The sequence below is a fragment of the Furipterus horrens genome, unplaced genomic scaffold, assembly GCF_987537825.1.
Source record: "Furipterus horrens unplaced genomic scaffold, mFurHor1.1.pri manual_scaffold_10, whole genome shotgun sequence".
Lineage (NCBI taxonomy): Eukaryota > Metazoa > Chordata > Mammalia > Chiroptera > Furipteridae > Furipterus > Furipterus horrens.
In genome coordinates this window covers 83511406-83528423 of record NW_028327180.1, presented here as the reverse complement: position 1 = coordinate 83528423, position 17018 = coordinate 83511406, and the positions used below count along the sequence as shown (strand labels likewise).

General features: G+C 43.1%; 1 protein-coding gene across 2 annotated transcripts in view; it reads right to left on the bottom strand.

Annotated features, from left to right (window-relative positions):
* The window catches only part of SLC36A1 (solute carrier family 36 member 1), a 33780-nt gene that overhangs the window by 7949 nt on the left and 8813 nt on the right, over positions 1–17018 (bottom strand). For both annotated transcript variants that reach the window (XM_090288444.1, XM_090288445.1), the window contains exons 2-10: positions 16387–16534; positions 14126–14216; positions 13184–13272; positions 12648–12743; positions 10389–10473; positions 9732–9950; positions 7451–7549; positions 4746–4912; positions 1230–1399 (exon numbers count right to left, since the gene is read on the bottom strand). In XM_090288444.1, coding sequence (XP_090144570.1) covers positions 1230–1399; positions 4746–4912; positions 7451–7549; positions 9732–9950; positions 10389–10473; positions 12648–12743; positions 13184–13272; positions 14126–14216; positions 16387–16529 — 1159 coding nt within the window. In that variant the 5' untranslated portion in view covers positions 16530–16534. The remainder of the gene's footprint in view (positions 1–1229; positions 1400–4745; positions 4913–7450; positions 7550–9731; positions 9951–10388; positions 10474–12647; positions 12744–13183; positions 13273–14125; positions 14217–16386; positions 16535–17018) is intronic.

Below are 17018 nucleotides of genomic sequence, written 5' to 3'. Positions count from 1 at the left end.
TGAGGAGGTCCATTCTTGGATGGGCACAAGGCAATTCTCTTGATGAGGTCTGTTCTCAGATAGGTACTAGTCTGTTCCCTTGATGAGGTCTACTTTGGTATAAGTACTAGGCTACTCCCTAGAGGAGCCTCTTCTGGGATAGACACTAATCTGTTCTCTATATTTCGCTTGGGCAGTTGAAAAGAATGGATAGTTTCTTGCCTGCCCTTCTCTTGCTAACAGGCGACCAAAAAATCATTTCTGATTTTCCATACTATGAGTGAAAACCAGACAACATTCACATATTTCTCCCTAAATACTCAATTCTGGTTCAGTTAAAATATAGAGACCTATATTTATTCCAACACAGAAAGAATAATAAGAAAATCTCCGGGGAAGTCTCAATGTACCAAGCAAGATGTTTTGTCCCAAAAGAATAAAAAATTTAAAAATAAAATTAAAAGGCAAATATAGCCTAAATAAAAATATATGATTCAAGCATTTCAATTTGGAAAGCAATTGTAAATATCCTAGTAATTTAAATTAAATAGTACAGATCAATTCATTTGGGGTTTTCTATTGTATCAACTCACATAATCTGAAAAATTAGGACTAGTTTTTGTTTTCAATTTATACTTGTTTCAACCAAAAGCAAATAGGGTGACATCTTGTCTCTTAATTCACAACCCCTGATGTGTGGTTCTGGGAAGAGGAATAAAAAACACAAAGTGATAGATCAAACATCTGGGTAATCAATAGAAAAATTTCTAAGAAACACATTTATGTAGACCGACATCCCAAAATGTCTAGAAGAGTATCATGTAGCCTGAAATGAAATCTAAGGAATAGATGGTTACACTGAAAAATTGATTATTTGAAAAAACAAACATGTACCCACTATCAAAGTAACCTGTACTCATTCATTATGAATACAGTTAAATGGTCTTTTACCATATTTTATATGGAATAGTAATTACACATCTATGACTTTCAACTGCCTCTATAGCACTTCATACCATACTGATAAATAAATGACAGTCCCCATTGCCAGGTACTGTAGAGTATATATGTCACCAATTCACCTCACCATCAGAACACGCCTCAACTCTGAAACAGAGAGCATGCCAAGCTTCCTGTTCACCCAGCGCAGGCAACTGCACTTAAACGCAAGCTCTCCCTCAGGGAAAGCCCTGGAGGTTGGGTGCCCTTTGGGAATAAAAAACAAGGCAATTCTCCTATGTTCTACTCACATGTCAGGCAGACCAGCACGGTGCGCACGAACAGGTCTACTACCAGCTCCCAATGCTCGGGCACGCGGGACACAAAGAAGGGGATGATGATCTCAGCTGGGACGAAGAACTGGATGGCATAGGTAAAGAAGATGCCAATGGAGTAGAGCAGCTTCACTGACTGGTACAGCCTGCAGAGAGAACCAGGTACCTTTAAAGCTGGCTCCACACACGCATATACTAGCAGGGATAGTGTAAAATGGTCCCATTGCGATTTGGCCAAATCTATCCAAGTTACAAATGCATATGTCCTTTGGACCCAGCAATCTCATGTATAGCAATTTATCTTGCAGGTATATTTACACATGTACATAAAAACTTACATTCAAAATATGTCATTGCAGCATTATTTAAGTACAAAAGATTGAAAACAGTTTAAATGTTCAACAGTGGAGAACTGGTTAAATAACTCATGGTGTCCCCATACAGCAGTTAAAAAGTATGAAGCAGAACTCCAAGTGTTGACATGGAACTAGCTTTATGATATACTATTAAGTGAAAAAATCATGAAGCAGTACAGTGTCTATAGTGTGTTATAATTCGTTTAAAAAAGGGAAAAACCATTCTCCCTCAAATACACATATATGTGCATCCTTATTTGCACAAAACATCTCCAGATGGAAACACAAGAAACTGGTTAACATGGTTGCCTCTGAAATGGAAAACTGTAGAACTGGGGACTGGAGGAGGTGAGTGGAAATTTAACATTTCCTGTATACTCTTTGAACATTTGGAATCTTTACCAAGGGCACATATCCTCTCAAAAATAAAAGCAATGAAAAATACAATTAAAATGTACCAAGTCTGTTTATATATATCCTCCCCATCCAACTCACCTAGAGTCACATGGTGACCATGCAGGACCAAGAGGCACGAGCAGAACCCATCTTTCCACCCCAGTACAGCTGTCCTCCTACCACTGCTTATGTGCAGCTTCTCAGGGAGACCATTATCTCACCTTGAGATACCTCTATCTATCCCATCCATGCCTAGGATTATGCAGAGCAGGAAAAAGAGTCTTATAAGTCCTTATGGATACCACATGATCATTAAAGGGAAGACTACTTTGACCCTAAACAAAACTCCACATCAAACACGATCCTCATGACTTAAGCAGCAAGATTGGCCTCCCTCCCTTGTTGGAAATCTGCTTAAAAGTGGTAACTATATTGTTCATAACATGCACTAAGTTTCTCTGTGGTTGAGCTTAATACCTAGAGATGTTCTTATGCTGGAAGGAGAAGAACACCCCAGGAGAGACTGAGTTTGACAAAAGGTCTTACTTGCTCCAAGAACAGCTGATAAAAACTCTTTGGAAAAAAATCAGCTGGTGGCTCTATAATTAAACTCAGTGCAGCAGCCAAGCCTGCTGGAGTGCAGGAAAGTCTGGAATCAGGATAGGCACCTGCAGGGAAAGCCAAATAAATTGCACCTGAATGGAGGCAGAAAGATGAGAATAGCTGGGTTTGAAATATCAGAGGAAAGAAGACAGATGCTCATCTATGTCTTTAGATTATGTGGGCTGCTTTTGCTGCTCCCGATCCATTTATCTTATTATGCAAAGCTACCATCTGATTCTTGACAGGGCAAGAACATTTGGAAATTTAAAAGCAGGCATCAGAGGAAAAGAGAAAGAAAGAGTTTCTAAAAACAATGACCTATTTCAGGGCTACCTTGTGGGTGGCCATACAACAAACTTAGTCCCCAGAACCCTGCTGAACACGGTGTCCTTTGCTAAACACTGACAATGCTAGTGACAACAACCGGGCCAGCCCGAAAGGTTACTCTGATCCCTAGGGCACTCAGCAAGCATCTCAGTGTCTGCTCACAGCTGCTCTCCACGATGAAATTTTAATTTTCCAAACAGAATTGTTGCTTAGGACACACTACATGATATCTACATTTGGGAGGAGCATTTCAATCTGTCTGAGTGTTTCCTCATAATCCAGCAACCAAGAGTTAAGGAAAGTGAGATATGGACAGGCTCCCGACAACCTGTGGTCCACGGTGAGAGGACTCCGTGTGCACATCAAGTCAGCGACTGCATGGCAGAGGCACAGCAGAGGCTGGGAACTAAGCCGATGTGCCCTCTCTCCCCGTCTGTTTGGAATGGCTTAAGGTGAATGAACTAGATACTTGGCCCTTCTGGACTCAGATTTCCAGGAAGAAATGGTTTATCAGTCAGCTGATCAACCAGTCCATTCAGGAAATGCCTCCCTATGAATTACGCATCCAAAGAAAGAGTAAAGCTCAGGGCGGCATCCTACTTCGCCATCACACCAGTACACTGTTACAAAGCTGTTTCTCACGCATATCATTTGTTCTTCATGACAATTCTGGCAGGAAGAAATGACTACTCCTCATCCCAAGAGAGGGAACTGAGGCAGCGAGAAGCTAGGACATGGCAGGTCACCTCTGTCCTCTATGCCCCTGATAACATCTCCTCACTTAGAAAATGCCCCAGTCTCAGTGTCTAGTCCTCCTTTTTGTTCAAAAATCATTCACTTGGTGACAATCACGCACCAGGTGCTGGGATAAAGTGGAAATGGAGTGGTGGCTGCCCCCACAGAGCTTTTCATTCACGGGGATCATTCAGTACATTTAATTCAGTACTTTTCATTCAGTACAGGTAAATGAACAATTACAATGGAATAAAAAGTGGGGTAGGATTCTAATGGGATCCTATGGGAGCAGAGAGAAGGGGCATCTGACCGAGACTGGGAGTCTCAGTCAGATATCAGAGTTTCCCCAAAGGAGTGACTCTTAGGCCAAGTCCTCCTCTCAGAGTAGGAATTAGGCTAGAGCCGGAAGGGCTCTGACCAGCACATTAAGGAGGACAAGGGGAAGCCTTAGAGGAGGCCTCAGCAAGGGAAAGCAAGACCGGACTGACTGAGTGCTAGGGGGCTCACCCAGGTGACAAGGGGGAGCCCAGACCTGGAGAGAGATTAAGACTCAGGCAGGGAGGTGGCTCAAACGGCTCGGTGGGCAGCCACAGAGGGACGGTGCTGGCCTGGGGGAGGTGGCAGCGGGGGACTAAAGCGAAGCGGGCTGACTTAAGAGATCAGCAGGAGAAAGAATCCACATTCTGACCTATTAATTAAAAAAAGTACAGAACAAATGAACTGGCGGAACAGAAACAGACTCAGACACAGAGGGCATTTTGCCGGTTGCCAGATGAGAGGGGGGCTGGGAGGATGCGTGGAGGGGAGAAGGACTGAGAAGTGCAGGTTGGCTGTTGCAGAGCAGCCACGGGGGTGTGGAGTGCAGCACAGGGAATATAATCGATAGTAGTCTATCGTACGGTGTCAGATGGGTGCGAGATTTACTGGGATGATCACTTAGTAAACTACGCAGTGCCTACGCACTGGGGTGTATGCCTGAAGCTAGGACGGAGTTGTATGTCAACTATAACTGAAAGATAAAAAACTGATTAAAAAAAATATCTGGTGCTCCTAGGCTTCCATCCCCCCCACATACCAGCAGTTGGGCAGGTTGAGGGTTATGCTGCCTTGGATATTAGCTCCAAATTGCAGGTACCCCAGACACCCCAGGCTGATGTAGAGGGCAGTGACGATGGCCATTCCCACATACAAAATGACTGGAAATTTCCGGGGATCCTTCATTTTGTTTTCAAGGGGCAGAACCTATGAGAACAGTGAGAGAAGAAAAAGCACAGAAAAGAACATGAATGGCCAAGGGAAAAAAAGTCATATTCTCATTTCTCAGAAAACAGTAGTTTATCCTTACAAGTCCTCAAAACCACATTCATCCCTCATTAGACAAACAAATCAATGCAGGTCGTTTCCTCAGAGGTTCCCCTCGCAGAGCTGGAGACCCAGAGCCCGTGTCTCAGTCAGGAAGCCCTGAGACGTTAGTGGGGGCAGGCCTGGAACCCCGACTTGGACCCAGGCCAGCACCCTGCCTCTTGCTCTGACATCCCTGTGGGCTGGGAGTTCGTTCCCTTTGTTGCTTGAATGCAGCCACCTTGCAGGTAGCGGGCCCTTTCGCATCGTGCCCACCTGGAGCGGTGCTGGTGGCGGCACAGGCCAGCTGCCCCTCACCTGAGCTCACAGCTTTGCTAACCTGTCCAAAGAACACAAAACAGAGGTCAGGGAAAACTGCCGCTCTAGTCCGCAGATACTGCTTCCTTACCGCAAAAGGGGTGGGTGCCAGCGGTGACAAGTTAGAGAAACTGAGGTGCCAGGGGTGGCATGACTTGATAGGGGATCTTGGATGTTCGGGGTCTTGGAGCTCTGCCCCAAAACCCAGTTTCCAGGCTCCTATTTCAAACCCCTGGCCCACGACAGAGGACATTCTTTACCTTGCACTAAAGCAAAGGGAAGATTACGAAGATTGGCTCACAACAGGGAACACAGCAAGTATAACTGTGACGGTCTTCACAATCTGCCATCAACTGCTTCTGGCATGACTGACGAGGAAAAGCAGCGCAGGGCGATGACTGCAAACTATCTTTGGCTTTGTCATTACACTCATTTGTCCTGAGTGCCTGTGGCCACGAGGCAGAGCAGGGCTTTGCCAGACACACCCCAGCAGACACCATGAGCCAAAGCCCGGTGCTCAGAGGGGCGCTGCAGTTCTGCATTTCCAATGGCCTCAGCAAGCCCCATCCCACCAGCTCAAAGGTCTCAAGCTACGGTTGATCCACATCTAGTAACAGTCAGATTCTAAGCTTTCCTTCAGTTCCCTCCTGTGGAGAGTCTAAAGAGACAGAGGGCAGGGAGCTCCTCTCCCCCTGGTCCGCCAGGCCTGGCCCTGCGGGGCAAACACAGAGAGAGCACAGTGAGCAGTGAGCAGTGGGCAGTGGCACCACACCTGGATGTGCTCAACAGCCCCAAAGTCCAAACTAAGTCAAAATAGCAGAGCTCTCTCTGTTGTAGAAATAGAAAACACAGAGAAATCTTGAGGTAACAAATGATGATGATTACGGAATGCCTCCGTATTCAAGCCTTGGCTAATGAGAGGAAGCACAGAACGACTCTACACTGTGCTGTTAGGGAAAACTGATAAACTCAGTACAATGCAGGGTCTCCAGGCATCTGTCCACACGTACTTGGCCTCTCCTTTCCCATCCTGAGCACTCGGGACCTCTGTCTCACTGCTGCATTAGGGACCCATCCCAGGCCTCTGCCCCAGCATCAGGGCAACCACTGGTCTGTGAATCAAGGCGAGACATTCTTCCTGGGTGATGAGAAGTCCCAAGAAGGAACACAAGGAAGGGTTTAAAACCTCAGGACAACCACCTCTACACCATCACTCAGAAAGCCTCCCGCATGATGTCGGAGCCTTAATGCAGTCTATCAACACTATGGGGACAATTCCTCTGTTTTGACAAAAATGTGTCAGGCTTCTAGGTTTTCCTAAAAGCTTGTCTAACACGATAGGGAAATCAAATGGGGAGAAAATGAAATACCATGAAAGGAGAAGTGTCTTTTCATTTCTTAAGCCCTTGGCCAGCAGAGCTAATAATTTTTTTCAGAGAAGAATTCTGTATCTTTATTATGAAAAATACAAATAAAAATCAAATTAGGTACAACTGAGTGGCAGATTCCTCTCTTTAGGAGCAATGATGGGGGGGACACTGAGTTGAGATAAAGCTATTCATTCAAAAGAAATACGGCACATTAATGATTTAAGGCAGGAAAATTATTCATATGTTTATTGATTTAATAAAATCAACAGTATTATTAATAAAAATAAAAATTATTTAATGCTCATCATATGTCAGAAACTGTACAAAACACTTTACACATATCTCACTTAACCCTAACAATTATTAATCATTAAAATCACTTATCAGAGGCAAACAGTGAAGGCTCAGAGAGGTTAAGTGCTTGTACAAGGTCACACAGCTACTCTTTGCCAGGAGGACTCACCCAAGTCTGACTCTAGACCCTGCATTCCTAATTGCCATGTACCACTGCTTACTGCATATACAGGAGATAGGTGTGCAAAAGAGCTGGTTTGGATGTAAACATTCTCAAATTACAAACAATTTATTTTCAGAAGTTGGAGCTGAAGAACTTCAATGGGGTCCCTAAGATGCTGTTCACTAACTGGCCATTAAGTCTCAGAAGATCACTTCCAATAGCATTTCCTCAGCATTCCTTAAAGCAGACCTCAAGGACACCAAGGGCACCAGAGGATCACGACACAACTCTTACCATCCCGATGCCTTCAAATGCAAAAATGGCTGTGCCAAAGAACAGCGGGTATGTCTTCCAGGGTGCCACCAAGGGGAGGCGGCTGGGGTCTGGGATGCTCTGAAAGAGGGAAAATAAAACAAAGTAAAGGCTATACATACAGAGCTTCAATATCTGAATCCTAACATCAATCCAAATCCTATAGTCTCTGAAGAAAGTCTCACACTTGAAAGATGACTGGGACATTTAGTCTGTGTGCATTTTTCCCTTCAGGCTGAGAAAACCCTACTTGCTTTGGGGAAGGACTAGCCCAATGTACCATAAAAACTCAGATGTTGAAACCTGCATAAAAATAGTTACATTCTTTCCCAAGGTAATCCCATCCCTAGAAATTTAATCAGAGCAGAAAAAAAATTAAAAGTTAATATTAGTAACTAAATACAACCTAAATGTTTCCAAACAAGGAAGCATTTAGTTTACTCACATCGACTATACCATAGAATATCATGCACTTTTAAAAATTAAAAGCTATGATAACTAAGTAGCACATGAAAAATTGCAGTGTTTCCTGGACACTGATTGCGATCTAATTACAAAGTTAAATCAAGAATTTATTTACCTTTCTTTGTTTTAACTTAATTGGCCAGAGGTAGGGGAAAAGACTTTCTAGAAATAATCCATCATGCATTCACAGGCCCTCCCTTCCAGTCTCATAATAAAATGGGGCATGGGCAGCTGTTTATTTTATGTTTTAAACAATAATTCTGCAGAAGAGTCAGTATCTGCCACCCATCTGACTTACTAGGACAAGGAAAAAACAGTAAATACTCACAGAGTACAATCTAAATTCACTGTCATTTAACACTGGAAGTGCCTACTTTTTATGATCCACTGTTTTCCTAGAAACCACATTAGTGTGTGATAACGAAGCAAAGTACACCTGTCAGACTGACCAAAATTAAAATGATTAACATATCCAGTGCTGGCTGGGATGGGAAACTTATGTACTGTGGAAGGGAGTCTACAGGAATCAGAAAATCGTTTTTGGAAAAAGTAACTTGACAACATAAAAATTTCAAAAGTGCAAACTCGTCAGCAATTGTACCTCTAGACAAATATCTTGGAGGAGTACTTATACATGCCCACAAAAAGGAAGGCATAAGAAAGCATATTGTCATAATACTGAAATAATACTAAAAATTGTTAATGACCTGATAGTCCACTGGCTGGGGACTGGTTAAATAAACTAAGGCACATCTATTCTCTGAGATACTATACAGTATAGAAATATAAAAGAATGAGGTAAAACCAGAGGTATCAATATGGAAAGCTCTTTGAGGCATCATCGAGGGGGAAAAAAGAAGGTAAAAGTACATATAGTAATCTTTTAATTATGTTAAAAAACAAAACATGAATATGTTTCTGCTTTATATACTTTTGTACATACTAAAAGAGTGTGTAATGCACTCATAGGACATGGAAGGAGACAGACCAGTCACATTCATGGCGCCCGAGTGCAGGAGACTCGCAGGGGATGTGGTGGTCAACAGGCACTTGTGTTGGCTGCACTTTAACGAGTATGTATTGATGAGCTATTTGGAGAATTAAATTTAAAGGTTTTTTTAAAGAAAGTTATGCTTTTACTCTTCTGCTATCACTCCTTGCCTTTTCTCAAGTTTTGGCAAAATGTAATGTATTGCCCACAAACAGCCGCAGTGTTTAAGGGCACATTTTTCCCAGCTGGATCTTCTACTCCTCTATATACAGATGTCCTCTTGCGTGCTGCCCCACAGGCCTGCCCACATGGACTGTGCGAGGGGGAACAATAACTGGATTTATAATTTTGACAAATAAATATAAAACAGGAGTGGTAAGGAATTATCTAAATGTAAGTTAGAAGACTTGGTCTTTATTTTTAGCTAAATATTTTTCTCTATTTTCCAATCTTATAAAGTGATCTATGAACACTAATTGGGAAAAAAGGTAAATCAGTGATCTCAACGGGAGTGACTCTGCCCCACAGAGGTGTTTGTCAACTTCTGGAGACATTTTCATTGTCATGGCTGGGGAGGAGGAGCTGCTGCTAGCACCTAGCAGGTAGAGACCAGGGAGGCTGCTAAATATCCCATGAGGCACAGGACGGCCCCCACGACAAAGAGTTATCTGGCCCAAAATGTCAACAGTGCTGAAGTTGAGAATTCCTAATGTAAATATTGAATATATCACGCATAAGTAACATATCCCTATTCATGTTCCACTTACTTGTTTTGGTTGTTTCTTTGATTATTTAATGGGCTTGTACCTGAACAATGAACTGGTAGATCATGACCAGGCTGACCAGCATGGTGATGTTGGCCAATAGGGAGAAGATGGACAGGACTCGAAGGTTCCTGATGAAAACCAGCAGCACCAGGAAAGGCAGGAAGGTGAGCATGTAGAGTCTCGAGTCCATGGTGGGCGTCAGAATCACTGTCTCATTGTTGTGGCAGTTGTTGGTGGTTGCATTGGCCGCTTCTATCACCTAGAAAGAGGGGAAGACAAGAAACAGAAAAAGCTTCTCATGTGACGAAGGCCAGTGAACCTCCCACAAGAAGGGGTTCTTGTCTAACGGTTCAGTGTGTGGAAAAGACTGTATAGAAGTCTGTGGTTGGTGAACTGTCTTTGAAGATCTTTGTAACTACCATAGCGACCCAATTATTTGAGCTGGGTTTGATCATATCTTACCTAAGACAGGAAGATGGACAAGACATCTGGAGTTTCTCAAAGCTCTAGGTCTTTAGATGAAATCAAACAAAAGACACTGCTCTGTGTAAAGTGTTCTGTGTAAAGAATCTTAATTCTTTTGTTGATCAAAACTGGTTTAGAAAAATTTCTTAACAAAAAGTCCACTCATCTCTTGTCTCTCTCTCACTCCTCCACACCCCCTTTCCCTCTCCCTCTCCCTTAACGAGGGCCCTACCTGTTTAAAGTTGTCAGCCAGAAAAACAAAATAGACACAGCAGAATCCCAGTTGCGTGACAATCAGGAAGAAGTCCACAATGTGCCTGAAGATGGAGAAGAAAGGAAAACAGAAGATCATGATGATAAAGAGCAAGACTCTCAAAGACCGGGTGTTTGAACAGTGCCTCTGCCCCAGTCACCGCAGACCCTTCCCAGCAGGTGACAAGGAGGAGTGTGCCCTGGTGAGAGGAGAAACTGTGCTAAGTGCCACCAGTCTGGAAGGTGAAGGAGGTGCTATCTATGTGGTTTTCAAGGGCCCCTTCCTGGCTTCTTGCCTGCAATGCTGCGCAAGGTCAGGCAATCCCAAGACTGGAACGGCCAGAGCAGAGCACACACACACCAGCACCACTGCCCAACCCTTTGGCCTCCCCCTCCCCAAGGCCTGCCTGTCGCATCTCACAACATTTGTTCTAAAGCTACAGAGAATCCTTAGCATAACAGTCCAGGAAGTGTGGATCCGTTCACAGTTTCCTTCTATAACTTGAATCCAAGAACCAAGCTACTCTCACATAAGTACACAGAAATAGATGTACCCAAACAGACTGCTGGTTGAAGCACTGTTACAACAACAACAGCTGGTAACAACCTATAGGATCATCAAAAGAAAAATGATTAAATTATAGACCATTCATAAATGGAACAGTATACAGAAGGCAAAAAGCATGCATTAAATCTATATGGGCTGACAGAGAAATGACTAATATCTTTAAGGGAAAAAAATAAGTTTCAAAACAATACACATAATATGGTCAATTTATATAAAAAAGATTAAGAACAGTGTATATGTTTATATATACAGATATTCCAAAAGGATACTCATGCAACTGTCAACAGTATATATACTTTTACTTTTCACTTTATGTCCTGCTATGTTGTTCAAAAATAATTTTTTTACCATGAGTACACATTAATTTTATTAAAGCAAAGAAGGGAGTGAGAAGGTGAGTAAGAAAGGGGACAGGGTGAGCCATGGGGAGAGAGGGAAAGAGGGAGAGAGAGAAAGGGATAAGACGGGGGTGGGGAGGAAAAAAGCAGGAGAGATGGAGATGAGGGAGGGAAGAATCAATCACCAGCCAACCAACCAACCAACAGTGGTCACTTGGCAATCTGTGGTCTCCCAATCACAGAAAGTGATTTTGCTGAAAGAATTACATAAATCTGTATCACATGAGGAAGTTGACAATGAATGAAGGTGAAAGTCTCCCCATGACCACAAAAGAGGAGTTTTTCAGAAGAATATAGTTTTAATGTGGTTCAATTAAAAAAAAAAAAAAATTAGGGGAAAAGGGGACAACTGTTAACTGAAAAACCAAAACAAAAACAAAAAAAAAAAAAAAAACTAAATTTATGAGTGAAAATAAATAATGGCTGAAAATTAAAAAAAAAAAAGGACTCAGCCTTTAACGGCATCAATTCTCTACATCTAAATGTACTGTTTCCTCAAACAGAAAACAAAACGTAGAATATTTCCTTTCAGGTATCCGACGAGTTACCATGAGGAGAAATTTGCTAACACTTACCCCACTCCTGAAATGTCTCTTTCCCTAATAAACCCATTTGTTCTAGCTCACCTCACCTCCTCCTTGAAGCCTTCCTTCTCCTGCCCAGCGCCCTGTCAATAAAGCACCTATCATGTGCACTGTTCATCTGCCACAGTGTAAAAGAGAATTTTGAAAGTTTCTCCCCCCTGAGGGCCTAGGCTGTATTCATAGTTCAGGACATTATCTTCCTCCTGGTTTCTACAATTGCTGATCTCTTGTTCACAAGATGCTCATGCACCTTTCTCCTTAGGAAAACTACAAGCCCCTGGAGCACCGGGATCACATAATTCACCTCAGAAAATTCCCCCTCCCTATTCCTAGAAATGTTTTGTACCACTTACAAGAGAATGCTTATATATATATATATATATATATATATATATATATATATATATATATATTTGTTGAACAATGAGGTAATTAAGTATAATCCCTGCTCATAGACTGTCAATGCTGGAACAACCTATAGAGATCTTTCAGGTCAGACCCCATGTTCTAACAATGAGGAAACTGAGGCCCAGAGAAGGGAGGGATCACAGAGCCCAAGGTCATAAAAATTACCAAAGGGTTGAACTGGAACCCAAGTTTACTGACCCAAATGATGGTTTTTCCACTACTTACACTGTCCCTGCTCCCCATCTCACTCCCCTATCTAGAGGCCACAATGACACAGTTACCTTCCCCAGTGTGCGTGGTTCCGGAGCCAGGCGATAGGGCTGGATTCCAGTCCATACATCACTGTCTCCCCATAGTCCACAAAGGGCTTGTTCAGTCTCAGAGGAGGAGAGGGAGAGAGGAAGGGCAGAGTGTGTGGGTTAGACAATGTCAGAACAAAGAGACCCGAGCCAGTTCCCCATCTGTCACCCTGGAGATATCACTACATGCTGGATTGAGTGCTTTCAAGGACCAGAAGTATCAAGTCATTGAGATAGTTACTTTCACAATTAACAACCATCTGGTAAAATCATTTCAACGGGTAAATACTGTATTACAAAGCATATAAAGATATAATGTGATCTCTGTCCACGGGACATAGTAAATTTGACAGATGACACATGACAACAAAGAACACAACAATAACAGGGCAATGTTAATCAGCAGCGACCTTCAGCTAGCATAAAAAATTTAGGCTGATCTGTTTAAGTGCTCAGTTTAAGTAATGAAACCTAAAAGGACAATCTGTCGCTCAAGAGGCAGCTCAGAGGACTCTCACCTGCGGCAGAAGTGGTGAGCACATTTCACCAGGATACCCATGCAGTGCACGGCCACGATGCCTATCAACAGCAAGCTGAGGGGACCCATCTGGGACAGGTGTTGCGGGCAAGAGAGAGAGACAAGCAGGAAGAATTAGGAATAAGCCAGTAGAGACTGCATTTGCTAATGATCAGAATGCTACGCTACTACGGCACTTTCCAATGACAGAACTTCGGGCAGCAGAGACAGAAATGGGACCGTGGAGGTTAGCTCAGTGAGACGGGCATCATCTGAACCTTCACACACCTTTGGAGAACTAAGCTCATGGAGAAAGACACAAGGCTGTTCCAAGACTGTTGTCAATAATAGAACAGAAGGCTCCTGTGACTGCTTGGGAAGAAGAGATGGGCTAAGGGGTGTGAGGAAGGGCAAAAGGTCTTCTAAGAGCAATAGCAGATCAAAAAAGACAGCCTTTAGCTAAGAAAAATCCACATCTCTGAGGTATCTCTAACAAAAGCCAGAATGGCTTTGTACAGGCAATCTACAGGGGGTGAATCATAAAAGATAAATATTCTCAGAGTTGACCATCTAGAGATGGGGTATGGAAGGACAGTGTAGAAAATGGACAGACTTCTATCACTAATTCTTTAGTTAACATTATTGATAGAAAGTGCCTGAGACATTTTAAGTACACCCTCCCCATCAGAAAGTAAGCTCCATGAGGGCAGGAATCTTTGTTTTATTCACTGACAGTATCCTAAGAGCCTAGAACAGTGCCTGGCACACAAAAGGCCCTCAGTAAGTATATTTAGATAAATGAACATCTGAATTTTTATTTTTCTCAGCTAATTTTTTTTAAGAGCTTCCCATTTACAATGTTTTAAATGAAATAAAAAAAAAAAATTTAAATCCACTATCTTAATCTGTCATGGAACTTCCCTCCATTGATGCAGACCCTTACCAAAATGCCTGCATTTTTCACTGCCAGGGGCAGCCCCAGGAGTCCTGTGCCAATGTTGCCTTTTAACAAGTGGATCAAGGTCTGGAACCACCTGAAGTGAGAAGAAGGCAGAAAGGGCACGTTAACAACAATGAGAGCTAACATTTATTAAGCACTTAGCACTGTGCCAAGTGCCTTCATGTATTATCTCATTCAACTCCCACAATCCTATGAGATGGGTATTAACTTCATTTTATGGATGAAAAAGCAACTTGCTCAAGGTCACACACCTGGTAAAGCATTGAACCAGGATTCAAACCCAGGCAACCTGATCCCCATGCTCACTGTAAGCTCACACCTTGTGGCACCTCTGAGAACACACACACCCCTTTCTTGGAGATTTGATCAGAGGAATGGTAGGATTCTCTCTAGGTACTCTGTCCTTTCCTAGTGTGTCTGGGCCTGATTTTCACCACAGACCTGTCCACTACAAAGAATCAGATCCTATACTATGACAGAAGATGTCAAACTTAACTGTGAAGGATAGACACTATATCAGAGGACAGGGGAACAGCTAACAAGCATGCATTAGCTTCAATACATATAAAATCAATGAGCCACCATTCTGAAGTTGCTAGATGGTTGGTGCTGGACTTCAGAAACGTCCCTTTAAAATGAAAATCTAGACCATATGGCAAGCACTGCACAGATAAGTTAATGCCTGAGAACAAGGAGCAAAAATTGGAAAGGAAACTATAGAGAGAAGCTTGGAAGAAACATTTCACAGAAACATTTCACAATAACAAGCGTGACTTCTAAAGGGAAGCTATCACACGTCACTGGCCGCATTTGGAGCTCCTTCTGCCTAGGGAAAGCCAATTGGGTGGAAAAGATTGGGAGAAAAGAGGGGGGAAATGGTCCTCACTGCTCCCAGTTGTGCTCTAAGCAATCTTTTCCATCAGCTAACAATGCAAGCAAATGGGGGAATCTATAAAAACATGCCACGTGATATATACACTGCAGAGACTGAAGATTTGTGAGAAGAAGTCAGCTAGTGGTGGAGAGGGGCTGGTAATGTGAACAGTCTAGATCCTCTAGTTCTATCCCAGTTCACCTGAGAAAGTGCCCTACATCAGGAGAGACTGCAGCCAGAGAAAGCTGCAGCAGTAATGAACTCCATCAGAGGGGACAGCATAAATCTAGGTCACAAAGGATCCCTCAGTAAGTCATACCCAACTCACAAGGGAACTCAGCAAGGGTGATAGCGAAGCTTGAGGAATAAACAAAAGGACTGCAAAGGATGGGATGTTCAGATTCCAAGATAAGGTCAGGGGTCAGCTGAGATTGAGGATCTAGTCAGAAAACTCAATGAAATAGAAAACACTCCTCTGAATCTTCTAATTTGAGTGAAGAGCACCAGAGAGTGAGCATAGCTTTATGGTGAGGTCCTCAATTTTACCTTATATTTGGGGAAACTGAGGTCCAAAGAGGGCCAAACTCACGCAGATGACCATTCGGATTAAGTTTCCAGGGATGAAACGTAAGCCCTTCTCAGGGAATACAAAGCAGATCTCCTCTTCTCTATCAACCCCTTGATTTTTTTTTAAGTACAGGAAAAGTTATTCCTCCCTCTTCCCACTTCTTCAGCCAAATAAACTGGCTATTTGGTAATGGGGGAGACTTTGCAAAGGAGGCTTCCAACTGGGCTTGAAGTATCTGAGGTTCTAGCATGGATGACCCATGGTTCTAAATTAAGAGAATGTTCTCTCTATAATTTTTTCTTATGTTCATGCTCTTACTCGGCATGAGTTGGTCCAGCATTGTAGACCAACACAGCTTAAATGAACAAAGAATAAGAAACAGACAACAGAGTGGCAGGCAAGGAGCACAAATCTCAGCACTGTTAATCATCCAGTCTCTTTATATCTTATTTTCATATATAAAGTGGGGGAACTGGTCAAATGGAGAGCAAAAATAACTCCAAGGGCCCTGACTGGTGTGGCTCAGTTGGTTGGGCAGAGTCTGGCAAAGCAAAAGGTCACCGGTTCGATTCCCAGTCAAAGCACATGCCTGGGTTTCAGGTTTAGTCCCTGGTCAGGGCAGCTGATTGATGTTTCTCTTTCACATCAGTGTTTCTCTCCCTCTTTTTCTCCCTCCCTCTCCCTCTCTCTAAAGATAAATAAAATATTTCTTTTTTAATAACTCCACAGGAGACTATGTTACTGATACAAAACTTAGGAACTTGACTCTCCCCCAGGAGGGTAGAAGAAACAGCTACTTACGTTGTGCTGCTGCTTTCCCCAAATCGCTGGTAGGAGCCCGGGGAAGAGAAGTTGTTCAGACCTTCAGACGGGCTCTCATCCGGGCTTACGTCAGTGGAGCTATAGTCAGGGTAGTCCTCATTCCGAAGCCTCTGCGTGGCCATGGTAGCTGTGGGGACAGGATCAGGTCTAAGACTTCCAGTGGCTGGGGCCTTTAGCTCCAAGCCTGCGGTAGGTACTGGGGCCGAAGCAGCCATTGTCACACTAGCTCAACGACAACTGTACTATGGATTAAGTACAGTGCAAGAGCTTGTATTTATGAAAATGAAAGTGCAAAGTTCACCTGGGCAGGCTGAGCTGACTCAGCTTCTACCTCCCAGCCATCCCAGTTAGTGCCACTCATGTTTCTAAATTTGTCACCACACACCTGGACAGAGCAGAGGTGATATGTACTTGGGAGCGGTGGGGGAAGATACAGACACGTGCAGGAAGCCTTCTCTGTTTCTTAGGCTGGGATTAACTATCCCTTCTTTTGAGCTTATTTCTTGGACCTTGAATAGTTAAATTATATCTACTTCTATCTCCCCTAACAGCCAGCTCTCAAGAGGACAGGAACCTAAATCTTATTAACTGTATCCCATTTTTCCTCTGCA